The sequence below is a fragment of the Podarcis erhardii genome (genome assembly GCF_964252035.2).
Source record: "Podarcis erhardii genome assembly, chromosome: 8".
Taxonomy (NCBI): domain Eukaryota; kingdom Metazoa; phylum Chordata; class Lepidosauria; order Squamata; family Lacertidae; genus Podarcis; species Podarcis erhardii.
In genome coordinates this window covers 85,463,173-85,490,320 of record NC_138499.1, presented here as the reverse complement: position 1 = coordinate 85,490,320, position 27,148 = coordinate 85,463,173, and the positions used below count along the sequence as shown (strand labels likewise).

Sequence of the window (27,148 nt, the reverse complement as noted above, 5' to 3'; positions counted from 1 at the left end):
CTTTGGCTGAGTCGGGGTTGGCAACTTAATGCCAGGTGAGCCCAGATGAGCTGGAGATCTGCGGCATCCTCAGCTGCTCTCCCTGACGTATCTTGCCATAGGATTGGCCCCTTAGCTGGATACAAGCTTTTGCTCTTCGGGATTAAATAAAAATGTTTCTGTATACCTGAAGGCACGTCTCTGTCCCCATTGTTCCGCCCAGACACTGAGGTCCAGCTCCGAGGGCCTTCTGGTGGTTCCCTCACTGCGAGAAGCCAAGTTACAGGGAACCAGGCAGAGGGCCTTCTCGGTAGTGGCACCCGCCCTGTGGAACGCCCACCCACCAGATGTCAAAGAGAAAAATAACTACCAGACTATTAGAAGACATGTGAAGGCAGCCCTGTTTAGGAAAGCTTTTATTGTTTGACGCACTATTGTATTTTAATATTTTGTTGGAAGCTGCCCAGAGTGGCTAGGGAAATAAATTATTATTATTATTATTATTATTATTATTATTATTATTATTATTATTATTATTTGTTTGCTTCACTTTTGCCTCACTTCAGAACTGCATATGCCACAGGCAGTTTCATGTGACCAGTTGTCTTCCGAAAACCTAAGTGTAGCACTTGGGCAGAAGATCAGCTCCCCCAACAGAATGCTCTCCGATGAACATAATTATGCTTTTCTCATTGTTGGATTTCCACACCTCATGGTAGGCATCGTTTTTACTTAGTTTAAATAAATGAAATGTCAGCATCAAGGGTTCCACACTAGGTAGATACCGTATTTTCCCCTCTATAACACGCAGATTTTTTTTTCTCCTAAAAAGTAAGGGGAAATGTCTGTGCGTGTTACTGAGCGAATGTGTGGTCCCTGGAGCTGACTGTCCCCAGCGCAGGAGCAAAAATCAGGCAAAAATCATATCGCGCAGTCACGGGAGGAGGGAAACCTGAAAAGAGGAAGCTGCTGCTTTCCTGCATTCTGCCTCAGGGTCTTACTGCCCACCCTGTTCTGTTTTGGTTGCTGTTTGCTCAAACGGAATAAAGAGCAGGGAAATCCCCTCCTCTCCTGGCAAGCAGAAACCTTCCTTCTAATTCCTCTCCATGCTCCGGTGCTGCTGCTGCTGCGTCCAGGGAAGCATTCCAGGCAGCCGGTGGGGGAGAGAGGGGGGGGCTGGTTTCCTTTCCTTTGCCTTCCTTTCTTCCCTCCCGTTAAACCCCTCTCCTGCATTCTTAGCCAGCTGCTTCTCCGCACACCCCTCTCGTGCTCCTTGTCCCTTCTGTGTTTTTCCTTCCCTCCCCACTTAAAACGTGGTTACAAAGCACAGATCCACATGAATCCTCAGGATCTTTGCATTGGGTCACCCCAAATTCACCATCAGATCACATAGCAATGATCTGATGCAAAAACAGGGCTGCAATGGTGCAAAAACGTGGTTACAAAGCATGGATCCACATGGATCCTCAGGATCTTTGCATTGAGTCACCCCAAATTCACCGTCCGATCACATAGCATGTCCATTGCTACAGCCTGCACCAAAAAAATCACGCACCCACTGTTGCCTGGGGCTGCAATGGTGCAAAAACGTGGTTACAAAGCACAGATCCACAGGGATTCTCAGGATTTTTGCATTGGGCTACCCCAAACTCACCGTCAAATCACATGTCTGTGGCCACAGCATGAAGCACAAAAATGATACATCCACTGTTTCATTCAGAATTTTTTTTTCTTGTTTTTCTCCTCTAAAACTATGTGTGTGTTATGGTCAGGTGCGTGTTATCAAGCGAAAAATACGGTAATTAGCTCTGGACAAGCTTGATAAAATTCTGATCCTACATGGTAGCAGTTGATGTCCTTCATATAATGGAGGCATTTATAGTGCCACCATAAAAACCACGGAGCCTCTTACGCATGCTGATAGGAAGGTCAGCGGTTCAAATCCCTGTGATGGAGTGAGCTCTCATTGCTCTGTCCCATCTTCTGCCAACCTAGCAGTTCAAAAACACGCCAGTGCGAGTAGATAAATAGGTACCACTGCAGTGGGAAGGCAAACGGCATTTCCGTGCTCTCTGATTTCTGTCACGTTGTCCTGTTGCGCCAGAAGCGGTTTAGTCATGCTGGCCACGTGACCCGGAAAGCTGTCTGTGGACAAATGCCGGCTCCCTCGGCCTGAAAGCAAAATGAGCATCGGAACCCCATAGTCGCCTTTGACTGGACTTAACCATCTAGGGCTCCTTTACCTTACTTTTTTTTACCATCATCTGTTGCCCAGAATTGGAGAGGAGATGCCGCCACCCCTTAATTATTGGATCGTTCAGCGGGATTTAACTGAAATATACCTAAGAAATTAGACAATGCCTTGCAGATAAAATTGAATATAACATTTCAGTAAAAGTAATATACAGGGACCCGTGTTGTGGTGAAATCTACCTACCAAACATCTTTCAAGGTGTGTTAACAGGGACACCTCCTAGATCTTGTTTGGAATGCTGTTGTTAACTAAGCAGATATTTAAATGAAAAATGTGGCGCCCTCCCTGTGGAACGCCCTCCCACCAGATGTCAAGGAGAACAACAACTACCAGACTTTTAGAAGACATCTGAAGGCAGCCCTGTTCAGGGAAGCTTTTAATGTTTGATGTATTAGAGTATTTTATTATTTTTTTTGGAAGCCGCCCAGAGTGGCTGGGGAGGCCCAGCCAGATGGGCGGGGTACAAATAATAAATTATTATTATTATTATTATTATTATTATTATTATTATTATTATTATTATTAGCCTCAGTTGGCGAACTTTTCATTGCAGAAGCCTGTTGAGCCTTCATTGGTCCCTGTTCAAGGAAGTGAATGTTTAAGCTGATATTTCCCTTTTCCTCATTGTTCATCCTTAACACATTTTATGGACCAGGATTGTGTACTCTGTTGTACAGTACAGTCCTATCATCCTGCTTCTCTTGTGATTTTCTTTCAGTCTCCCAATGAGGTTTACAGCTGGAAGAGGGACTCTGTCCTGGGCCAGAGGCAGCCTTTGGCTTCGGATCCGTTGTATTATGGAAAGCGCAGCAAAGGTGGAGCAGCAAAGCGATCAAATTGTGTGACTCTTGCAGCTGCCAATCAGGTGGTCAGAGTTCTGGCTCCTGGAGATGTGCCTTTGAAAGAAATTTATCCCAAAGGTAGCACAAATACCAAATGGGATTACTAGTGGGATTACTAGTGGGATTACTAAATTACATTTCACTTAGGTTGCTGCGGTTCTTAGAAGTAAATATTGTGATTTACTTTTAGTAAATACAGTGGTGCCTCGCAAGACGAAATTAATCCGTTCCGTGAGGCTCTTCGTATAGCGGTTTTTTCGTCTTGCGAAGCAAGCCCATTGACAGTTTAGCGGATTAGCGCTATTAGCGGTTTAGCGGCTTTTAGCGGATCAGCTGATAAGCAGCTTATCAGTGGATCAGCTGATAAGCGGCTTAGGAAAAGGGGGGGGAAAGGGAAAAAACCCCGCAGGAACTCGCAAGACATTTTTGTCTTGCGAAGCAAGCCCATAGGGAAATTCGTTTTGCGAAGCGCCTCCAAAACGGAAAACCCTTTCGTCTAGCGGGTTTTCCATCTTGCGAGGCGTTCGTCTTGCGGGGCACCACTGTAGACATAGAATTGGGCTGTGAGATTCTTTGAGAAGCTGCAAGCTCTACAACAGACTGCTGAATTGGCAAATGTAGAATTTTGTACTCTGTTGTGTAGTGTAGCCCGGGCTGTCTGCTTCATGATTCTGTGTAAAGGCACAGAATGTGATGCTGGGCGCATAACAAGAACCTCACTTTGTAATTAATTAATTAATTAACTATGTTTCTATACCACTCTTTATCACAGGCAGTTTACAACATAAAAATGAAAACACAAAATACAAAATACATAACAGCAAGAACAAAAAATGACCCCCTCCCACAAACGCATTTAAAAGGCCATAGATTGCTTAATTAGCCAAAGGCCTGGTTGGGGGAAAAAAGGTCTTTTATTTTGAAAGCAAGTTTTTTGCCCTTATGCTTCTGAAACTATTCTGTAGTCGTGGCAGAAGCTTTCCAGAGAGATTTCCAGTGTGCTTTGTGGTAGGGCTTGCTAATGCTTACTAATGCCAGTGTGGTGTAGTGGTTAAGAGTGGTAGACTTGTAATCTGGGGAACCGGCTTCGCGTCTCCGCTCCTCCACATGCAGCTGCTGGGTGACCTTGGGCCAGTAACACTTCTTTGAAGTCTCTCAGCCCCACTCACCTCACAGAGGGTTTGTTGTGGGGAAGGAAGGGAAAGGAGAGTGTTAGCCGCTTTGAGACTCCTTAAAGGGAGTGAAAGGCGGGATATCAAATCCAAACTCTCTAATCAGTTCTTTCCAGTTGTTCGCAGCACATGTCTATAGGGGTTGTGCATATCCTTGAGCGATTGGGTAGAGCTGCCTCTATGGTCAGTATAGAACTTATGTTCAACCCACCTGGGTCTAAATGGTTCAAGTGCAAGTTAAGTCTTCTGCTTGTATGTTCATGCATTAACCGCTTTAATGCTGCTAGATAACTATCATACCAACTGAAAAAGCGTGTTTGCAGCTTTTAAACTCTGCTAGTCTCTAAAAATTTGGAAGAAGAAATCCATTGGGAAGAAATCCATTGTCTCAGTCTGTATCCCTGGCATTCAGCTTTTCCAAAGCGTTCTGTGTTGAAATGCTCTTCAAGTGTACTTACATGTGTACTTCAAGTGTACTTACTTCAAGTGTACTTAGTATTTGTTACGAGATGATAGATTAAGATGGGTCAGTCATGCCTGATCAGGTTTTGTTCATGTTTGTTTATAGTTCAACATTCACGGCATAAGCATTTGTCTTTGTTTTCATTTCTTTTTCTGAAATTAAGCTTTATAAAGTGTTTTTGAGAGATGTTGAAACACGATTTATTGAAAGAGTTTCCTGTTAACTATAAAATACAATACTTCTGTTTGCAGATGTTACTCCTCCCCAAGCTGCTGGTTACCTGGAAATTACGGATCTTACCACAAAGAAACTTAAATATATTCCTATTCCCAGGTATTTCATGTTTAAATCTGTCTCAGCCGCAAACAACAAACAGAAGCCATTGCACTAATATTTGAATCCGTAGGGCTTCCCTAACTTTGTTCAAAGCTCAACACCATTTTCAATTCTCCATAGTTTTAAAATACACTTTCGGTAAACCAGCTTCCCTTGGTTTTCAGACCAATGAACCTGACTCCCTATACATCGTGGCTCTCGGCGATTTCAGACACAGACGTCTTGTTGGCCGCACTCGGCGAAGCAGGGGTGGTCACTGTTGACATGGGTGGCAATGTCAGGCTCTGGGAAACCAGCTTGGAAAGTCTTCAGAGATCACTCCAGGAATGGAGAACCATGATTGGAGAAGAGAATGGCAGGCCTGTGCAGGTAAGACGAAGAAGCACATTCCATATCCGGGGCTCCAGGGGTTAAATTTTGTGCTTTTAGGCTGAAACACAGCCTTTTGAGTTACCTGGGCCTGGGGGTGCTCAGTCCTAAAAACCCTCTCCTGGTATGACCGCCTCTCCTGGTATGCCCCGTGGAGAACCTTAAGGTCCACAAATGACAACATTTTGGAGGTCCCAAGTCGCAAGGTGGTTAGATTGGTCTCAACTAGGGTCAGGGCCTTTTCAGTATTGGCCCTGACTTGGTGGAACACTCTGTCACAAGAGACTAGGGCCCTGCGGGACTTGACATCTTTCCGCAGGGCCTGCAAGACAGAGCTGTTCCACCCGGCCTTTGGTTTGGACTCAGTCTGACCCTTATGTTTTCCTCCCCTTATGGTTTTGATCTATGGGCTACTTTTAAAATGAGGCTGCATTTTAAATTGCATTTTAACCTGTATTTTAAATTGCCCCCCCCCCCCCGTTATGTTTTTACTGTAATTTTACTGAGCCCGGCTCTGGCCGGGGAGGGCGAGGTATAAATAAATTATTATTATTATTATTACTATTACTACTACTACTACTATTACTATTACTATTACTATTACTATTACTATTACTATTACTATTCAAGGACAGAACGGAAAAGCAGCCTCTGAAAACTGGATTGGTTTGACTGTTAAAATTGTGTTTTGTTTCATTTTGTGGGGGTTTTATTAATAGTTTAGGGCTCTTACTGTTTTATGCTGTGTTTTAATTTTTGGCCTTTTATTTTGTGAGCCTCACAGACAGCTTCTCTTATGGGGCAGCTATAAAAATCTGGGAAGGAAACTTACAATCAGTACTAGGAGCCCTGCTTCTGCCCTGAACTTACCAGAAGGCCATTATTATCTTTGCCTGCTGCCCTGCAGGCTCCAGTCCCAACCTCTCTTATGGCTCCAGATTCCCTCAAAGCCTGGATTGAAGACAGCGTATTTCAGGTTTGGATGTGGGTACAGTACCAGACTGATCTGAAAGTACAAAAAGGCAGAATGCTTCTCATCTGAAGAGAAAGTTCCCCACAGATGTCTGTAGGAGATGGCAAGGTTAACTACGCAGAAGAATGTAGTAAAGAATCCAGACACGGAGCCACAGATTGCTGCACACAGCCCATAATACCAACAATATCCAGGCAACCACTTTTAGCCTCCATCTTCTGCCTTTTCTAAAATGATAATTGTTTCTCGAACAATATGTCTTAAACATCAGCAGCACCTGGTAGGCTGGTTATGGAACCAGGAAGCAAAGTTCCTTTCACTGGGCGATCTTTTCTGTCCCATATTCCCTTTTTGCAAGATGCTCTCTGTTTACAGAACCTTGTGTAACTGCTGACGTGCTCCTGCTATTGGAGTCATCAAATGCTTTTCACAGGTCATGAGAAAAAAAGGCTTCTGGCGGCCTGTTCCTGGTGTTATTGCTCTGCCAGGGCTAGCTGCTCTCATCATCACTGGAGGAACCACAGCACCATCCATTGGTCAAATATAAATATACAGTACAGTTCATAGAGTGGCATTTCCCTTAGAGTCGTTCTCTGTAAAGGCTGTGGTAAATGACTGCTTAAAGGGAAAGGGAAAGAAACCCCTGGCCATTAGGTCCAGTCATGACCGACTCTGCGGTTGGGGCGCTCATCTCACTTTATTGACCGAGGGAGCCGGTGTGCAGCTTCCGGGTCATGTGGCCAGCATGACTGAGCCGCTTCTGGCAAACCAGAGCTGTGCACCGAAACACCATTTACCTTCCCGCTGGAGTGGTACCTATTTATCATCTTGCACTTTGACGTGCTTTAGAACTGCTAGGTTGGCAGGAGCAGGGACTGAGCAACGGGAGCTCACCCCGTCACAGGGATTCGAACCGCCAACCTTCTGATTGGCAAGTCCTAGGCTCAGTGGTTTAACCCACAGCAGGTATCTATAATCTCTTGATGGACATGGATGGAGCACATGGTGATAAATGTATCCAATGTGTTCATCATCAGATTTCTAATGAAGATTGGAAATGAATATAGAAATTATCCTCAAACATTTATTCAGTACTGATCTAAAAGATAACTTTAATATATATATATAATAAACTATTTTGGAAGAAACAGAGAAGGCATTCCTGTTAGACCATCAAAGGAAGAGGTGAGGTTCAAGGTCATGCAATTGAGTTGCCCAGGAAAGAGGAGCACATTGATCTTTAGGGCAAAGTCCCTGGACTTGACGGGAAGTTTCATGTTTTTAGCACCTTTGATGGTGGAAGAAGTTAAGATCCAGACTCAGAAGCAAGTTCAGACACTTCCGCATTTTGTGCCCTAACTTCTCGGGAGCAAGGGAGCATAAAGAGCATTTTGACAAAATTCAAATTAACTCTTTTCGTTCTCTCCGCCCCCTTGTTGATTTCTCTAAGGAGCCCTGATCATTTGAACAGGTACCCTTCTGTTATCCTTTATATGTTTTGATTTTCTCACACTCTTTCAGTGCCCCAGATGTAGTCCTGATCTTCTTTCCTTCCCAGGAAACTTTTATTTGATGCATTACATCAGCCATCCTTTGGGTAAAGGAATACTAATATGGTCAAGCTGGTTCTATGCCTAGATCTTATAAAGAGCGCATGGCGGAGTATCCTATAACCATCATTTTTCCTGCAAACTTTGTTTTTGCTTCAACAGATAACTATCGAGAGAGAAAGCGGTTTGGATGTCAGCTCTCCTAAGCATGGGAAGATAGATCCAGATAACACTCCTCATGTTGGTGGAAACATGTGGGCTGGTGGAACAGGTACAAAACCATTGTTTGCCCTGATATTCAGGAACCATCTCTGAAATGTGCTGAAGTGGTTAGGGTGTCCCAAGCACTGTTGCATATGTAGCATGCAGTTCTAAACAATTCACTTGAAATGACAGTGTGCTGATCTCCTCATTCTCTAGGGCAGAGCTTTCCAAACTGTGTATCACAACACAACACAACCTTCAGTTTGCTAGGAAAACTGTATAACTGTGTCACGAAATGATGCATGATGTCTAGAAAGTGTGTCACCAACATGAGACGTTTGACAAGCCATTGGATTCTTCTCCATCCAAAATCAAGAGCGCCGTTTCTGCTTCTTTTCTAGGTGGAAGAGACACGGCTGGGCTGGGCGGCAAAGGCGGTCCGTACCGACTGGATGCTGGCCACAAGGTCTACCAGGTGTCTCAAGCAGAGAAAGATGCTGTGCCTGAAGAGGTGAAGAAAGCCGCCAGGGAGATGGGAGAAAAGGCTTTTAAACAGAGGTTAATATTCACTTTGTAATGGATTTCTCTTCATGCAATGGACACTTTGAAAGAAGCATTTATAAAGTGAAATCCCTTGTGCCTACTAGACACATTATCCATCAAGGGCCCCAGCAGATAATGCATGAATGCATGTGTGTGCATTTAACATGCCTGATCTTTGTCATTTAAGCAGCAACAAGAGGAACACTGATCAGGACTGTACCATGTAGGGAACAGGAGTAGTTCACTCTCCCCCCCCCTTCCCCAGGCTGCAGTCCTAATAAAAATGATGCTAATACATAGGAGCATAGCTGTCAACCGTCCCTTATTTGGCGGGACAGTCCCTTATCCTAGCACCATTTCCTGCTGCTGTCCCTTATTGATGATGTCCCTTAAATTTCCCGGGTTTCAAAGGAAGCAGCTCCTCTCCCTCCCTGCCAGCCAGGGAGGAGGGAGGCTCCAACTGTGTTGCTTGGCTGCATTGCTCACCCAATAAGGAGTCTACGAATGACTGGGGGGTGGAGCTTGCATGCCTTGTGCCGATCAAATCAGCCGTGTTGCCTGGGGACTCACCTTTGCTCAGCGCTTCCCGGCAGAGAGGTGACAGTGGTTTTCCTTGCAGCATCCCCTTTGCCAGGTTGCTGCACTGTGGGAACCACCACTTGAGGCTTCGTTTGGCTGCTGGTTGACTAAAATCCCTTATTTTGGCTGCTGATCCCTTATTTTTAAATCTGTAAGTTGACAGCTATGCATGGGAGGGATTCATTCAGCTCTTGTAAAAACATGAGCATGCATAAGAAGGCACAGGCAGTTGCTCAGTAAATTATTTGCTCCTTTACCTTCCTTCTCCACTTGATTTGTTTCTTGATTCCCCCAGGAAGTTGTTTGCAGTTATGTATAATTTACACCAATTGTCTTGGCTGTTCCATTACTTGAAAGATATTGTTCTATTTAGTTTGAAACCTGCTCGTCACACACGTGATCGTATTGGGAGCATGTGGGTGCATTGTTACTGAAATGCTCTGATGGGGAGCTAAAGATTGGGTTTCCTCGGGAGAAAGTGGCAGGACAAGCGGAAGTCTGGATGAGCCGTGAGACAGAGTCACAGAACTGTAGAGAGTTGGGAGGGATCCTGCTAGGGTTGCCACAGGCCCTCTTTTTCCAGGACACGTCATGGATAGAGTCATCATAGCGATTCATAGTTAAAAGTAGAAGTCAGCAGATTTGTCCCCATTTTTGCTCTTCAAAATATGGCGGCCTAATTCTAGTCCAATTCCCTGCAAGACAGGAATCACAAGCTCTGTTTAAAAACCTCCAATATATGCGAAGGAAATCAAAGTGGCTACCTGAATGCTTCAGTTTTCTTGATTTCACTTCTATATCTTCTTGATATAAGACAAGCCAGATTTCAGGATATGAGAGTTCAGTATAAAAATAGTCTAGCTGAGATTCAAATTCTGTTGATATTTGGACCACCCCAGTTAATGTGGTAGAATGTCTGTTTTAGAACTTAAGCTATGAAGGCCTGTTTTATTCTGCACTCTAGCACTTGCATGTCCTGTAAAATGCCTCTTATTCATTTTGTTCTATATTCATCTCATTTCTTCAGACTAAAAGAAATCCAGATGAGTGAATATGATGCATCTACATATGAGAGGTTCTCTGGAGCTGTTCGACGGCAAGTTCATTTACTCCGAATCATACTGGATAATTTACAGGTACTAATTGACTTTTAAAAACTGATAAACTCTCTTTTCTGCATTTTACCTGAGAGGAAATTGTTTATTTTCAAGTTATTAGCAAGGGGAAAATATATGAAAAGAAGGGAGGGGTCTCTCTGGTATGAGGGTTTAATGGATGACATGGAAGCTGTTTACGGGTCCCACTCAAAATTCTCTAGCGGTAGAAAACTAATCAGCTAGCAATGAGTTGTGATATTTGAATTCATTACTTGCTGACCCAACCAACTGGACATAAGTTGCATATCTGAGTAGACTGTCACAATAGGGATTTTCTGCCATGGCTGCTGTATCTCTTCACATTTCAGCAGAGGTAACTCAGACGTCCAGCTGCTGCCCATCAAGTCTGTAGCTGTGAACAGTAGATCCATGTGAAATAAGAGGTGCTTCCTGCTTTGAATTTAAATCTTCATTTTGGAGTCCCAAAGCATCTCAGCCTTTTTTCTGAAGCTGCACCAATGCACCATCAATTACCTGTTTTCCTATTTTTTATTTCCAAGTTTTGCTCAGGCCTCTGTGCAGTTTGCCACAGTTTTCAGTTCACATCGCTTCCTGGCGGGATACATACAGCACAAAAAAGGATCAGGATGTGATCAGACAACATACATATTGGCACACAAATTAAATCGCAGCTCACAAAGGAGTTGTAAACCAAAAGGAAGAGCAGAATGCAGGGATCCCATGGAATGGAAAACCTTCTCTTCCTTAGTGTGCGCATGTATGAACCGGGGCTAAGCTTATTTGTGGCCAGGGGTTAGAATATTGGAATGACAGCCATAGATATATAGAAGAAGAAGAAGAAGAAGAAGAAGAAGAAGAGGAGGAGGAGTTTGGACTTGATATCCCGCATTTCACTCCCCTTTAAGGAATCTCAAAGCGGCTAACATTCTCCTTTCCCTTCCTCCCCCACAACAAACACTCTGTGAGGTCAGTGGGGCTAAGAGACTTCAGAGAAGTGTGACTAGCCCAAGGTCACCCAGCAGCTGCATGTGGAGGAGCGGAGACGCGAACCCGGTTCACCAGATTACGAGTCCACTGCTCTTAACCACTACACCACACTGGCACTGAGATGGACTCTGAGCTCCTCTAACACCCTTGACGGGTCCATTTTGATAGGTGGGTAGGGCTCCCCATCCGTCACTCACTTGATTTTGCCAGGAGGTCAGGTGAGCTGCATTTTTTCCTACTCCACACCTTATATCTAAGGTCAGATGTCGAGAAGGTGGCTGGAGCTTGTGGGAAATGGCCTTGTGACCTCGTTTGGGCCATTGTCCATCCCTTTCCCCCTGCTGCTTTAGGAGGTGCTGCATCTAGTTTTGAAAGAGAGGGTGATTCGTGTCATAGTTCACTGATCCTTGAAACTCATGCCATTGTGCTCAGATAATGCTTTCAGCTGGGTGAGCCTTTACATCTGCTCCAGGAGTGTTTCAGCTATTTGTCCATGGCGTGATCTTTCTTGACATCTGTGTTTCGCTGTCTGAAAGCCAGGGAGAGAAGGAGAAATGGACAAAGAGAATCAAGATGAGCTTCCATTTGCAAAAGTGTGCAGTGAAATATTTTTTCTCAAAATATGAGGAGCTCATACTTTGTAGAGATTAAAAGAGCTTGACTGTGCCCCCAAATTGTTAAGACAGTGTGCTTCTCCCCCCCCCCCCAGCTTCTCTTTTTTTGTAAAAAAACCCAAATAGTTATTCCAGGTCGTAAGTGAAGAAACCTTCAAAATTCTGTTTGTAGTGGTAGTACAGTGGTACCTCGGGTTAAGTACTTAATTCGTTCTGGAGGTCTGTTCTTAACCTGAAACTGTTCTTAACCTGAAGCACCACTTTAGCTAATGGGGCCTCCTGCTGCCGCCACGCCGCTAGAGCACGATTTCTGTTCTCATCCTGAAGCAAAGATCTTAACCTGAAGCACTATTTCTGGGTTAGCGGTGTCTGTAACCTGAAGCGTATGTAATCTGAAGTGTATGTAACCCGAGGTACCACTGTAGTAGTAATAATAATATGATCAAAATATTCTTTTTGAAGACACTTTACTGTTGTTACATGTTATATATTGCATTTTAGGCTTTGGGCTCCACAATTCAGGACTGCTGAGGGAGAAGGGGGAGGGAGGCAGCAGCCGCTAGCCCTGTGCCCCCTCCCTCAGGACCAGGGTCTCAGGAGTTGGTCCCTGGGGCCTAGAGACACAGAGCAGCACTTGCCACAACGTCAGGGAAGGAAGCGCATCCGTTTTCCTTTAGACTAACAAAAGGTTGTTTTAAGTTCATGGGGAAAGCGCCGTGTGCTCTGTTTCCTGAGGCTTCATTGTCTTCCTGGGAAATGTGTAGCAAAACTATCTGACCAAGAAACCAGACATTCTTTGCTGCCTGTAAAAAAAAAAGGAGGAGGAAAAGACTGGTATAGCTGTGAAATTTAACAACCTGCTTATTTGGTGTATGATCCCATTATTTGGGACTAGTTCTCACTGAGGTGATAAACCTGCGCCTGTGTGGTGCTGCTTCAAGCTGGAGGTTCATGTGCCTGAATGGACAATGGATGCCACAGAGACGTGGTCTGGACTTACCTTCTTCTTAACATGCACACAATAGTGCCTCCTGCTCAGAGTCACAAAGCATCCTTAGACCAGTGAAACAGCAAGTCACGACATTGTATTGCATGTGGCTTAAGTGATGGCCAGCTGTTAACACGTCTCTCAAAGTCCAGTAACTGAAAGCTAACTGTATTTTGAGTGCTGTGTCGTCTGCCCATCATCACTTAAGCCTTACAACTTGAACTATTAACAGTTTGTTTGATAGGAAGGATCGATTATCAATGGAAAAGGGCTGTCACTCATTGGCAAAAGGTCCCAGCTGGAATCCCTGGCATCTCTAGGTAGGAAATGTCCGGGTCCAGGATAAGGCAGAGCCCTGTGTTCCTAAATACTTGCCAATTCGTGTTTTGGTTTGAATATTTGTGCCAAACCTTGTTGTAGAATTTGCAGCAGAAGTCCCATCAGTACTTCCAAAGACTTTTCAGAAAGAAAATAATCTTAAAGACAAGTGTTTCCTTTTTTTCACAGGCGAAAGGAAAGGAAAGACAGTGGCTCAGGAACCAGGCCATTGGAGAACTAGATGATGCCAAGATAATTGACAGTCTGACAGGTGAAAAAACTATCTATAAGCGGCGGGGAGATCTTGACCCACAAGTAAGTCAAAGTGCATGCACACCAATTGTTCTCCTGGCATACACGCTTTTCTCAGTCCATTTAACATTTTGCTGGGTAATTTGGTGTAATTTACAAAATTCTGCCCACCCACCCCATTACAGTGGTGCCTCGCGAGACGAAAAGAATCCGTTCCGCGAGTCTCTTCGTCTAGCGGTTTTTTCGTCTTGCGAAGCAAGCCCATTGACGGCTTAGCGGATTAGCGCTATTAGCACTATTAGCGGCTTTTAGCGGCTTTTAGCGGCTTATTGGCTTATCGGATAAGCAGATAAGCGGCTTAGCAGCTTAGAAAAAGGGGGGGAGGGAAAAAAACCCGCAGGAACTCTCAAGACATTTTCGTCTTGCGAAGCAAGCCCATAGGAAATTCGTTTTGCGAAGCACCTCCAAAACGGAAAACCCTTTCGTCTAGCGGGTTTTCCGTCTTGCGAGGCGTTCGTCTTGCGGGGCACCACTGTATTCACACATTTTATTCATGCTTAAGGCAGAGCTTGCGCAGAGCCTGCACGGCAACTTAAATGTAGCCCAGCTAGCATGCCCCCCTGGAGTCTGGCACAGTGAATTTCTACAGAATCATTGCCCGTTCTGGGAGACAACTGTGGCTGCCCTGCAGCTCCATGCAGGTTCCAGAATCACACTGTGCATTATGTTTGGGATGGAGTCTGTTCTCCTGCGGAGTCCATTGACATCGTTTGTGCTCGTTTCATTTTGTGCTGCAGCTCTGTGTGACGTAACTCTGTCTCCAAACATGCCTTTGAGAGCAACTTTTCTCAGTCTTGCGTTTATGATATTGAGTCAGCTGTTTTCACCTTTTCTGGACCCAGGGTGCAACCAGACATGACAGCCGGAGGTCTGGAATTAGAGCAGCTTCCCTTTTTTATTTACTAAGTAGCTGCTGGAGGTGGTGAGGAGGAATCTGATACGGATTGTGGTGCTGCTGGAAGAAGTTGATCCTTTCTCCCCTCCCTCCATTTTCCTCATAAAACTGCCCTCTCCAAAGCTGCTGTTTTCTCTGCAGGTAAAAGGTAAAGGTAAAGGGACCCCTGACCATTAGGTCCAGTCGTGACCGACTCTGAGGTTGCGGCGCTCATCTCACTTTACTGGCCAAGGGAGCCGGCGTACAGCTTCTGGGTCATGTGGCCAGCATGACTAAGCCACTTCTGGCAAACCAGAGCAGTGCACGGAAACGCCGTTTACCTTCCCGCCGGAGCGGTACCTTTTTATCTACCTGCACTTTGACGTGCTTTTGAACTGCTAAGTTGGCAGGAGCTGGGACTGAACAACGGGAGCTCACCCTGTCGCGGGGATTCGAACCGCCGACCTTGCGATCGGCAAGCCCTAGGCTCTGTGGTTTAACCCAAACCGCCACCCGCGTCCCATGTTCTCTGCAGGTAGCACACTTTTAAAGAATAGCAGGAGACCCAGTTACAGATCTCCCACAGTCTTCTGCCATTTGGCCCTCAGAATATGGAGATAATTGCTATGTGAACCTCGTAATGGGCAACTTGAATCAGCAGCCACATTCTGGGCTCTCTTTGCTGGCTGAGTGCCCCCCCTGGAGAATATCCTTCCCATGGCTCACCATGAGGACCTCCGCTTGGATGTGTCGATGTACGAAGGCCTCTGGTCCTAGGCCTGCAACTGTCGGAACTCCAGAGAGCTTAGCATTCGCAGTTAAATTCCACCCTCTTGTTATAATGTCTGTTCTGGGTCTTCTGGATTGAAGTAAATCATAAATAATGGGGACAAAGAACTGAATTATGAGAAGCATCTCTATTTCAGTGGAGAAGAAGAGAATTCAAAACAAAATGCTTGAATGGTGATTCAGGGAAAGAATGACATTGGAAGCTAATAGAACAAAACAAATATTTTAAACGTTTTTATCTGTTTGCCAAAGTCTCCGTAAGCAGCTTGGTATTTGTATTCCGGCTTGCCTTGTTTCATGTGTCATGAAATACCTTTTCAGATCCATGAGCAATGCCAGAAAGTTTTAAAACAGACACTTCACTTTTAAAATGATCTACTTTATAGTCTGAGTGCAGTGTCGCCCAGAATCCCATTTTAAAGGCTGTAATGTCTGCAGACAAGCTTTGCAACACAAAGCCGAATGTCAGGGAACTGCCATCGGAAAGGCAGGTGGTGGAGAGGCTCTCAGAAGCTAGGAGAGACTCAGCAGTGGGGGAAGGCACCAGTAGGGGGAGTGTGGGAGATCAGAGAGAGAGTGAGGCGCCAGACTGGCTCAAGGAATCTTCCAGCGAAAACAGTGGAGAAGTTTCAGGACCTCCTATAGGTACACCCACTCCTCGCCGGAAACTGTCGCGCCGAGAGTCCAGACGACGCGTTTCCGTTAAGGAGCTTCTATGCTGGAGTCGTTTCCGTAAACGCCCACTGTCGGATCCTGCCAGCGATTAAGGGAGTCATGCTTAAGGGGCTCCGCTGTACACAGAGTCTTGAGAAACATGCCCAAGATCTGAGGGACTGAACTTTTACGCACAAGTAGCTCATAATCCCATCACAGCAATCCGACAGTCTCTGTAAGCACTTGTGCAAAAGGCATCATGAGCAACCCAACCGGAGCCGGAGACGCAAGAGGAGCTGGAGCGGGTCCAAGCCTGGAAGAAAGGTACAGGGTGTTGGAACTCCAGCTAGTGCTGCAAACGGCGAGGCTCGAAGAGAGGCGGGCTCAGGATGCAGACAAGGGCAAAACCACCCCACTTGCCATGAAGGTGCCAGGGTTGGTGCAAAAGTTTGGGGGTGATCCCAGAAATTATCAAGCCTTTAGGACTGAGATGCAATACGCCCTCAATCTGCAGTTTGATGACTTCCCAGATGAGGAATCGAGGGTGGCGTTTGTCATTGGGCACCTGGAAGGTGGGGCCAAGGACTGGGTGAGGCCCCTGATGGCAGGGAACAGTGACGTTTTAAAGGACACGAGGAAATTTTTTCGCGCCATGGACCTGATGTTTTCCAGTGAGATCGAGCAGGGGGTGGTGCGCAGACAACTGATGGCGTGTAAACAGGGGAATCGCTCTGTCCGAGAGTAGTGGACTGAGTTTACCATGTTGATCCATAAACTGGGGTGGGACCTGTCTGCAGACCCAATTCAAATGCTTTTCGAAGAAGGGTTATCCTCGGCGGTGAAGGATGAACTTTCCCGCGCGCCCATGGCGGAGTCTATGGACCAATTGAATAAATCAGCGCTTGCCATCGGAGCACGCCAAGAGGCAAGAGCCTTGGAAAAGCGGGAAGGGAAAGGGGAACGTTGGAGTGAGTTCCGCATTCCAGAGATACCAGGGCAGCAGTTACCGCCAGTAGAACCGATGGAGATTGGAACGGCGCGTGCGCGCGGAGTTTCAAACGCCAACGAAGGGCGGAAGAAGGAGGGAAAGAGCGCCAAGAAGTGCTTCCTCTGCCAACAGCCAGGTCACTTTGCCAGAGTCTGCCCTCAGAGGAAGGGATGGCAAGGAATGGCGGGAGCTGTTGGGGGGGAGGAGGAGGGGGTTAAGGAGCAAGTAAAAGCCAACGCCTGGTTGCCAGCATCGGGGCACAGCAACCAGGCCAAAGAGCAGTGAATGTGCCCAAGCCTGAACCCCCAAGACCAGCGCTTGTCGTGGAGCTGGTGCTAGAGCTACCAAACGGACATCCGCTAAAGATAAAGGCGCTATTGGACTCAGGCAGCTCCTGCAATTTTATGAGTAAGGAGTTTGCAGCGGAACACCAGATACAGACTGTTCCTTTAAGTAACCCTCTGCAGGTGACAACAATTGATGGGAGGGAGCTGTTGGGGGGAGAAGTTAACCTCCAGACTGTTCCCATGATAATGAGGGTGGCAAGACACACGGAGGTCATAGCGTTTAATGTGGCTACCCTGGGAGGAGCGCCCATCATATTGGGAATGAGCTGGCTAGCGCTGCATGACCCTCTAGTGGGATGGCACCAGAGAGTAGTCTCATTTGGGTCAGCGTATTGCCTGGCACACTGCAAGGGAGGGGAAGCACAGGTAGAAGCCCAGGCCACGCTAGCAGGGATGGAAGTAACAGATAAAGGGGAGGTACCACGACAATATGCCGACTTGGTTAACGTCTTCAGCGAAAGAGAAGCAGATAAACTGCCCCCGCACAGACCCTTTGACTGTCAAATTAACTTACTCCCAGGAGCACAACTGCCAGTGGGCAAGCTGTATGCAGTGTCAGACAGGGAGATGCAGGAGTTAAGGGAGTTCATTGACAAGAACCTCAAGCGAGGTTTCATCAGAGAGTCACGAGCGGTGGGGGGCAGCCCAGTGTTCTTTGTGGACAAAAAAAACACGGATAAACCCAGATTGGTCGTGGACTTCAGGGCCCTAAATGCAGTGTCAGAACCCGTGACTTTCCCCATGCCCAGAATCGATGACATTTTGACCCGGGTGAGGAAAGGGAAAATTTTTACCAAGCTGGACCTAAGGGGGGGCGTATAACCTAATACGTATGAGAAAGGGAGACGAGTGGAAAACCACTATGTTCACCCCTTTGGGGGCCTTTGAGTACCTCGTTATGCCCTTCGGACTACAGGCGGGCTCAGCCTGTTTTCAATCGTTCATGAATCACGTCCTGGGACCATTGCTTTACAAGAACTGTGTAGCGTTCTTAGATGACGTCTTGGTGTACTCAGAGAATGAGGAGCAGCATGTGCGGGACGTAAGAGAGGTACTGAGTAGACTGCAAGCAAACCAGCTGTGGGTGAAACTGGAGAAGTGTCAGTTTCATACCAGAGAGGTGGAATTCTTGGGGTACCGGTTGTCAGACAAGGGATTGGCCATGGATCCCAGCAAGGTTCAAGCGGTACTGGAATGGAAGACACCGAAAACTAAGAAGGACATGCAAAGATTCCTGGGCTTCGGGAACTTCTATCGGAAGTTCATCAAGAACTTTGCCCACTTAACGGCACCCATCACTGATTGTCTCAGCAGCAAGAAGAAATTTGTCTGGACGGAAGAGGCGCAGCGAGCATTCGAAAGTTTAAAGAAGGCGTTTGCGTCGGAAGAACAACTTTTGCACGTGGATCTACGGCAACCAATGAGAGTGGAGACTGACGCGTCAGACCGAGCGGTGGGGGCGGTGCTTCTACAGCCGGGAAAGGATACGTCGGAATGGAGACCGTGTGCCTTCTTCTCGCGGAAGTTGAACAAATCCGAGAGGAACTACACCGTGTACGACCGAGAACTACTCGCCATTCATGAAGCGTTCCGGAGATGGCGACATTTGCTGATCGGAGCGCAGCACAAGGTCCAAGTGCGCACCGACCACAAAAATCTAGAATACTGGAGAACTGCCCGAGTACTGAACCAGAGACAAGTGAGATGGGCCCAGGAGTTCTCCAAATTCCATTTTGAAATTTGCTACGTGCCGGGGAAGGAGAATGTCAGAGCGGACGCTCTCTCTCGAAAACCAGAGTATTTGGAGGGGGAGGGAGCGCCAGAGGAGAGACATATCATTCCCGAGGACCACTGGGTGTGTGGGGCGGCATTGGTGGGGCAAAGAGAACTGGTAGAGGGAACCGAGAACGATGATTACGCCCAAGATAAACTCAGAGGACTCCGGGGAGGTGGAGAGAACACAGGGGGTTTTGCGGAAAGGAACGGAACGTTGTATTACAAGGGGGCACTGTACATACCGGAAGGGGAATTGAGGGGCCGGGTACTCAAACAATTGCACGACAGCCCCACAGCGGGGCACTTCGGGCAACACAAAACCATGTGGTTGGTTACCAGGGAGTTTTGGTGGCCCAAGGTGAGGGAAGACGTACGGGAATATGTAAGGGGGTGCGACAGATGCCAACGAGCAAAAGGGGAGAGGCGGGCACCAGCGGGGCTATTGGAACCCTTACCTACACCAGAAAGGCCATGGGAGGCAGTATCCATAGATTTTATGACGGATCTGCCAAAATCCAAAGGGAAGACAGCTGTCATGGTGGTGGTAGACCTGTTAACTAAGATGTGCCATTTTATAGGCTGTTCACACGCGGTCACAGCGGAAGAAACCGCCCAGTTGTTTGTAAAGCATATTTTTAGGTTGCATGGCGCCACCTTGAGGGTGGTCTCAGACCGGGGGAAACAATTTACTTCCAGGTTCTGGAGGAAGCTCATGAGCTTACTGCACGTAGAAGTCAATTTTTCGACTGCCCGACACCCAGAAACAAATGGGCAGGCGGAAAGGGCAAACGGTATTTTACAACAATACCTGAGGTGTTATGTAAATGACAGAGAAAATGATTGGGTAGATAAGTTGGCCCTGGCAGAATTTGCCTACAACAACGCGGAGAATGTGTCGACAGGGATGAGTCCCTTCCTAGCTAATTATGGGTGTCATCCTAGAGCATTCCCAGGAGAAGGAGGGGAAAGATGGAGTGTCCCAGCAGCGGAACACTTTGTGGAAGAGATGGAAGTGATCCACAGACAACTCCAACTTAACTTAGAGAGGGCCAAGGAAGAATACAAGAAGCAAGCAGACAGAAGCAGAAGGGAAGGTGAAACCATAAGGGTGGGGGACCGGGTGTGGCTGTCCACCCAAGGACTGCCGTTCAAGGGAGGGTGTAAGAAATTGAGACCCAAACGGATAGGACCTTTTGAGGTCATACAACAGGTCAACCCGGTAGCATTCAAACTCAGGTTGCCCAACCACATGAAACTGCACCCAGTATTTCATAGGTCCTTACTGTCGCCGTACCGAGAAGGGCGGGAGTGGGGGGAATGTGAACGGGAGGTCACTCGAACACCAGTCATAGAAGAAAGGGAACGCAACATGCAGGTGGCAGAAATCATTGATTCCAGGTGGAAAGGAAATCAGGTGGAGTATTTGGTTGTATGGGAAGGGGAACCGGAATCAGAAAACACGTGGGTACCGGCAGAGGAGGTCAATGACGAGGTTTTGATAGAAACGTTTCATCAAAGGTTCCCAAGGAAACCTCAGCCCGTAGCACGGTTCGGGAGGGAACACTTCGGCAAAACCGATGAAGAAGAAGAGTTCGAAGGGTTCCCGGAATTAGGGCTGGAGGAGGAAATAGACTCCGACGAGGAGGGGGACTCAGGGAGAAGAGACTGGAGTCAGTGGAGAGAAGTGTTTGAATCCTCTGACGACGAGGAGTGTTCTTTCCGGGGTTTTCCATCCTCACCGCCAGTAAAGGAGGGGGCGGGAGGGGGTGAAGGGGGCCCTGGGGGGGAGGTGGATGTCAGGGAACTGCCATCGGAAAGGCAGGTGGTGGAGAGGCTCTCAGAAGCTAGGAGAGACTCAGCAGCGGGGGAAGGCACCAGTAGGGGGAGTGTGGGAGATCAGAGAGAGAGTGAGGCGCCAGACTGGCTCAAGGAATCTTCCAGCGAAAACAGTGGAGAAGTTTCAGGACCTCCTATAGGTACACCCACTCCTCGCCGGAAACTGTCGCGCCGAGAGTCCAGACGACGCGTTTCCGTTAAGGAGCTTCTATGCTGGAGTCGTTTCCGTAAACGCCCACTGTCGGATCCTGCCAGCGATTAAGGGAGTCATGCTTAAGGGGCTCCGCTGTACACAGAGTCTTGAGAAACATGCCCAAGATCTGAGGGACTGAACTTTTACGCACAAGTAGCTCATAATCCCATCACACCGAATTATCCTCATAATGCAAAAATAAAAAAAAAATTAAAAAAAAATCCCTATTTGCTTTTGGAATGAATTCTGAATCTGAGATTTTAGTGTTTGTTTTTTTAAAAAAAAATGACTTTTACCTGCAGAACCTTATGTGAGTTGTTTCTTGGATTTTGTTTCCAGTATGGGCAACTTAAATCCAGAAATCTATTCAGTAGATTTTTCTCAATACAGTGGTACCTTGGTTCTCAAACTCAATCCGTTCCGGATGTCCATTCCAAAACCAAAGCATTCCGAAACCAAGACACGCTTTCCCTTAGAAAGTAATGCGAAATGGATTAATCCGTTCCAGACTTTTAAAAACAACGCCTAAAACAGCAATTAAACATGCATTTTACTATCTAACAAGACCATTGATCCATAAAATGAAAGCAATAAACAATGTGCTACAGTCACACAATCAATCAATCAGTAGCTGAACTGGGTTCCACACAGTCACAAAAACAAAACAAAAAAAGCCGCAAAAACAAAAAGGCAAAATAAATAGCAAAAACAGACCGACCTCAACACTCAAAATGGAAGCGTAACACTCAAAACGGAGCACGTTCAGCTTCCGCAAACCGGAACACTTACTTTGGGTTTGCCGTCTTTGGGTTCCAAGTTGTTTGAGTACCAAGGCATTTGAGAACCAAGGTAGCACTATATCTCAAAAGAAGTGTTTTCCGTAATACTTTAACAGGATCACAATACCTTTATGAGGTAAAAAAGGTAAAGGTAAAGGACCCCTGACAGTTAAGCCCAGTCGCGAATGACTGGGGTTTTGGCGCTCATCTTGCTTTATTGGCCGAGAGAGCTGGCGTACAGCTTCCGGGTCATGTGGCCAGCATGACTAAGCCGCTTCTGGCGAAACCAGAGCAGCGCACAGAAATGCCATTTATCTTCCCGCCGGAGCTGTACCTATTTATCTACTTGCACTTTGACGTGCTTTTGAACTGCTAGGTTGGCAGGAGCTGGGACTGAGCAATGGGAGCTTGCCCCGTTGCGGGGATTCAAACCGCCAACCTTCCGATCGGCAAGCCCAAGGCTCAGTGGTTTACACCACAGCACCACCCGCGACCTTTATGAGGCCCATGTGCAATTCACAAAACAGTGAGCTAACCCTTACTTTTCAGAGAATTGTTCCTTCGGGTCCGTCTTAAACGCACAAATAAGGAAGCAGAGGTAGCAGTGAAGGAGCTCATCTGCTCTTAGAACAGTGATTCAGAAAGGTACCTGAAAAAGTAATCAGAAGGATTTGTGCCCCGTTCACCTAGGTACTTTTGTACCCATTTTGCCTTAGAACATTTCTTTAAATCTGCCCTTCAAGCTAGCACGTAACTGTTCGTCCCTTTTGACTGAAGCTCCCCCACCCCCTCCACCAACCTGACTTGCTGTTGCTTTCTTTAAGCTGGGGAGCCCTCAGCAGAAGCCCAAACGCCTCCGCCTGCTCGTGGACGTCTCTGGCAGCATGTACCGCTTCAACGGGGTGGACGGGCGGCTGGAGCGCTCCATGGAAGCTGTTTGCATGGTTATGGAAGCCTTTGAGAATTACGAGCAGAAATTTAAGGTGATTTGCACATGAACCTATTAACTTTTCAGCATTAACTTTTCCAGTAGACCATTTCCAGTAGAAATATGTAGACCGCACTTCTGCTTGCAAAAGGAACAGACATTTCTTTCTCTTACGAAACCAAAAAGCAGTCTTACCACCATTGTTTGGAAGCATTGCAGAGTACAAAAATCAACTGAGTTTTGCCTCTAGCTTTAGTGTCTAAAATGCTCATGTTAAATGTTGGTAGTAGTGAGGCTTTACATATTGCATCAATATAGCTTTGACTTTAGCTTTATTTATCTCGCGTGCCTTCCTTTCCCCAGAACCATTTCATACATCAATAGAGCATGAGAGGCTCAGTTCATGGGTTCGAGCCCCACGCTGGGCAAAAAGATTCCTGCATTTCAGGGGGTTGGACTAGATGGCCCTCAGGGTCCCTTCTAACTCTCTGGTTCTCTGATTCTAGTCCACAAAAGCTAATGGTGCAAAAGATTTGTGAGTCTTTATGGTGCAATTGGACTCCCTTCTGTCTTTGTAAGAGAGGTTTCAACATCCCTCTCTTATCCGGAAACATTTTAAATGTCTGTTGGCCAGATCATGCTTCTACTACATGTCTAGTACAATGTTTACGCATTTTTTGTCCGTTTGGTTTTAACGTTAATGTTATCAATATTTTTAAATGAATATTTTATATTTTTTATGTAAGTTGCTTAGTTTTTGTTGATTAAGTGGCATATAAGTCTTCTCAAATAAAATTAATATTCATAGAAATGGAAATGGAAATATAGGCAATCAGACACTGGACAGCTTAAAAGATAACCCTTCTCCTGGTATTCCAGTATGAATTTGTCTGATCTGTCCATGCAAGCTGATGCTGAAAAGCACATGCTGTTGTGGTTTGCTTAAAAGGGCTGAACAATCAATATTAAGAATTTGAATGTGTAACTAAAGGCATAAAATGTGCCTCTTCCAGCCTTAATTTGTACTTTGGCCTGTGAGCACAAGGGTATTTTTTTTTAATGGCACAGAAATTGGTGGGTGGCAAATGGTGGTTCAAGGCTCTAAACTGTGATTGGTGCCTTATGATAAAACATACATTTTATTATGGGGACGCTGCTTAAAAATGATGTTTAAATCTTTTCCATGCAGTATGACATCACTGGGCATTCGGGAGATGGTTTTAACATTGCCGTGGTCCAGAATGACAATGTTCCGAAGAACAATAAACAAAGATTGGAAATTTTGAAGGTAAACCTTTACTGGATGAAATTCTTAGACATTTGTGTAGTGCCTGCTATCCCGGAAAGAGAACCAAGCGGGACAGGGAGTATGAAAGTATAAACATGCTGTATAAAATCCCCACCTTTGCACTTTGGAATCTGAATATAAGAACGTAAGGAGAAGCTGCTGGATCCGGCCACTTGCCCATCTAGTCGAGGATCCTGTTCTCACAGTGGGTGCCAATATATTATTTGTTTTTATGGAGTGTCTTTCTAGAATAGCCTCCTGTAACATACGGATTTCCTTCCCTGTCCAGATGGTGTTCTCACCAATTGCTACTGTTGTGAGTAGTTATAATTCTCTTCTATGCATTTGAGCTTTGCAGAGGGTTCACAAACCACCTGGACCTCTCGCATTTAATGGGTTTTCTCCAAAAATGGCGTGCGCATGGAGAAAGACACGAATAATGAATCTCGTCAACTGAAGATAACACTTCACAAATCCTTTCATTTCTAAGGAACCACAAAACATTTTATTTTTATTTTTCTGCAAATTCTCATCTCTTGTTGTTAAGGAGTCATATCCCATATTTTACTATTGAAATAAATAAACGCTAGACACCTGGTTTTTCTGCACGCGCTTTGAGCCTTCCAGCAAAGGCCGATTATGGATGGCGTTCATTTTTTCCTATTCTGCTCTGGAGTGATGCTGTCAGAAATGAAGGGCCATTCTCTTTAATTCCAATTTGGTCGACATGGTGCATATACTCAACCACCGTGTTCTCAGCCCACTGGGGATTTGCCTAAGAAAGCCGGTGTGGCGTTAACATATGAGAGTGCCGGAGGTGAAATAGTTAAACAAGTTACCCAATCAGAACTAAGGGGGGTGGAGTCAGAGGGACTATAAAACCAGCACTGGAAGGGGCGAAGGGGGAGTTCTTTGGGAGTTGGGTGGTTGGTTGGAGTGGGAGTGAATTGGGGTAGAGTTTGTGGGTAGGTTGAGTTAGTGTAGCGAAATAAGCTGAGTCAGGAACAGTTAGGAACTAGGAAGACAAGTAAATATCTGAGAGGTGGTTTAGTGAGTGAGAGCAGGTAGCAGAAGTTAAAGGACTGGATAGGCACCCCATGATTGTAATTGACTGATACCATTTAGGGAACCACACGCTTGTTAAAATGTAATAAATAAACAGAAGTTTATGTTCCAATTTAACCCTGACTGGACTCAGTATTGTCCCAGGTAGGGCCTGGGTGGTGGCAGCAAGAAATAAAGTGGTGGCACAGGGCTCAATAGACGGTGAAACGTCCAGGGACCTTGTGTGATTGCCACAGCCGCCACCACAAGTCTTATTTTATGTTCCCAGTGAGATAAGTTTTTGGTTCACGGGTCCATTTATTTTCCATATTCCTGTCCCAGGGGTGTCCCATCTCATTTTGCTGCCTGAGGTGAAATGGGAAGGTTTCCCATTTTTTTTCAGTCAGAAAGTTGCTTTATTGTCTGAACTAGAATTTGGACATGAATTCACCTGCAATAGGCTTTTCCATTCAGCGGGTGCCGAAATGTTTGCTTCCTTGTTTTTCATTTTTGTGCCTCTTTTTGTTGATGTTTTCACCCCCTCCTCAGATAATGCATGCCCACGCGCAGTTCTGTATGAGTGGCGACCACACTCTGGAGGGCACAGAGCACGCCATTCGGGAGATTGCGAAGGAAGAGGCAGACGAGTACTTCGTCATAGTCTTAAGCGATGCCAACCTTGAGCGGTACGGCATCCCCGCAGCACGGTTTGCTCAAGCCTTGACCATCAACCCCAAAGTGAACGCATTTGCCATATTCATAGGCTCCTTAGGAGATCAGGCAGACAGGTAGGTCAATGAGTTCATGGCATGCATACATATGGCATAAATTTTCTTTAAAAATGTGTTCTGCACAGTTCTCCACAAATCTGCTCAGGTCTGGCATTCTGGCCAGGCTGGTTGCCTAGCATCACACAGAGTTTCTTGTGCTGTGAGTGGCAGAGAACTCATGCCAAGCTGAGCTTTGCAGAAAGCAGAAACATCTGCCCATGCCAGAGTTTGGTGTGACAAATGAGAGATTCGCCCTTTCTTCTGCTGTGTGTTTAACTCAGTATTGGTTGAAGTAAAATGCTACCTTACCAAAGGGCTGCTTGTATTCTGTGCCTCCAAAGACTACCTCTCGCAATTAAGAAATGTAATAATAATAATAATAATAATAATTTTTAAAATCTACTTTAAATCAGTCATTGGTTTTTGTGCTCTGGGGAACACAAAACACGTTTCCTCAGAGATTTGCTGTATATCCCACATCTTATGGGACGTGGGTGGCACATTGGTGTAAACCACTGAGCCTTGGGCTTGCCAATCAGAAGGTTGGCAGTTTGAATCCTCTCAACAGGGTGAGCTCCCGTTGCTCGGTCCCTGCTCCTGCCAACCTAGCAGTTCGAAAGCACGTCAAAGTGCAAGTAGATAAATAGGTACCGCTCCGGCAGGAAGGAAAACGGCGTTTCCGTGTGTTGCTCTGGTTCGCCAGAAGCGGCTTAGTCATGCTGGCCACATAACCCAGAAGCTGTACCCTCGGCCAGTAAAGCGAGATGAGCGCCGCAGCCTCAGAGTCAGTCACTACTGGACGTAATGGTCAGGGGTACCTTTACCTTTTACCACATCTTAGGCGACACCCTATTGCGGTCCCATTGGACAGGCCCCATAATATCCGGAGTGTTAATGCTGTACTTTCTTTTGTGCTGCCTGCCACGCATGTGCATAGCACACAGCAAACACAAATAGAAAGGAGTCTTGCTGCAGAAAGACTTTTGCAGAGGCAAAGCTTTATCCGCTTGCTCCCACCAAAGTTTCCAAGTCTTTCAGGTTGCAGTTACAGTACAAGAGATTTAGAAGGAAGTTTTTACTTTCTTCTTAAGAGCATTTAAACGTTATTTGATGTATTTAGTGTAAAGGTAAAGGGACCCCTGACCGTAAGGTCCAGTCGCGGATGACTCTGGAGTTGCGGCGCTCATCTCGCTTTACTAGCCGCAGACAGCTTCCGGGTTATGTGGCCAGCATGACTAAGCCGCTTCTGGCGAACCAGAGCAGCGCACGGAAACGCCGTTT

General features: G+C 46.2%; 1 protein-coding gene across 3 annotated transcripts in view; it reads left to right on the top strand.

The window, feature by feature from the left end:
* Positions 1 to 27,148, top strand: part of VWA8 (von Willebrand factor A domain containing 8) — a 104,064-nt gene that overhangs the window by 73,741 nt on the left and 3,175 nt on the right. For all 3 annotated transcript variants that reach the window (XM_081872586.1, XM_081872585.1, XM_081872584.1), the window contains exons 34-44: positions 546 to 694; positions 2,952 to 3,153; positions 4,962 to 5,043; positions 5,211 to 5,415; positions 8,101 to 8,209; positions 8,544 to 8,700; positions 10,292 to 10,400; positions 13,479 to 13,604; positions 22,662 to 22,820; positions 23,955 to 24,053; positions 25,647 to 25,885. In XM_081872586.1, coding sequence (XP_081728712.1) covers positions 546 to 694; positions 2,952 to 3,153; positions 4,962 to 5,043; positions 5,211 to 5,415; positions 8,101 to 8,209; positions 8,544 to 8,700; positions 10,292 to 10,400; positions 13,479 to 13,604; positions 22,662 to 22,820; positions 23,955 to 24,053; positions 25,647 to 25,885 — 1,636 coding nt within the window. The remainder of the gene's footprint in view (positions 1 to 545; positions 695 to 2,951; positions 3,154 to 4,961; positions 5,044 to 5,210; positions 5,416 to 8,100; positions 8,210 to 8,543; positions 8,701 to 10,291; positions 10,401 to 13,478; positions 13,605 to 22,661; positions 22,821 to 23,954; positions 24,054 to 25,646; positions 25,886 to 27,148) is intronic.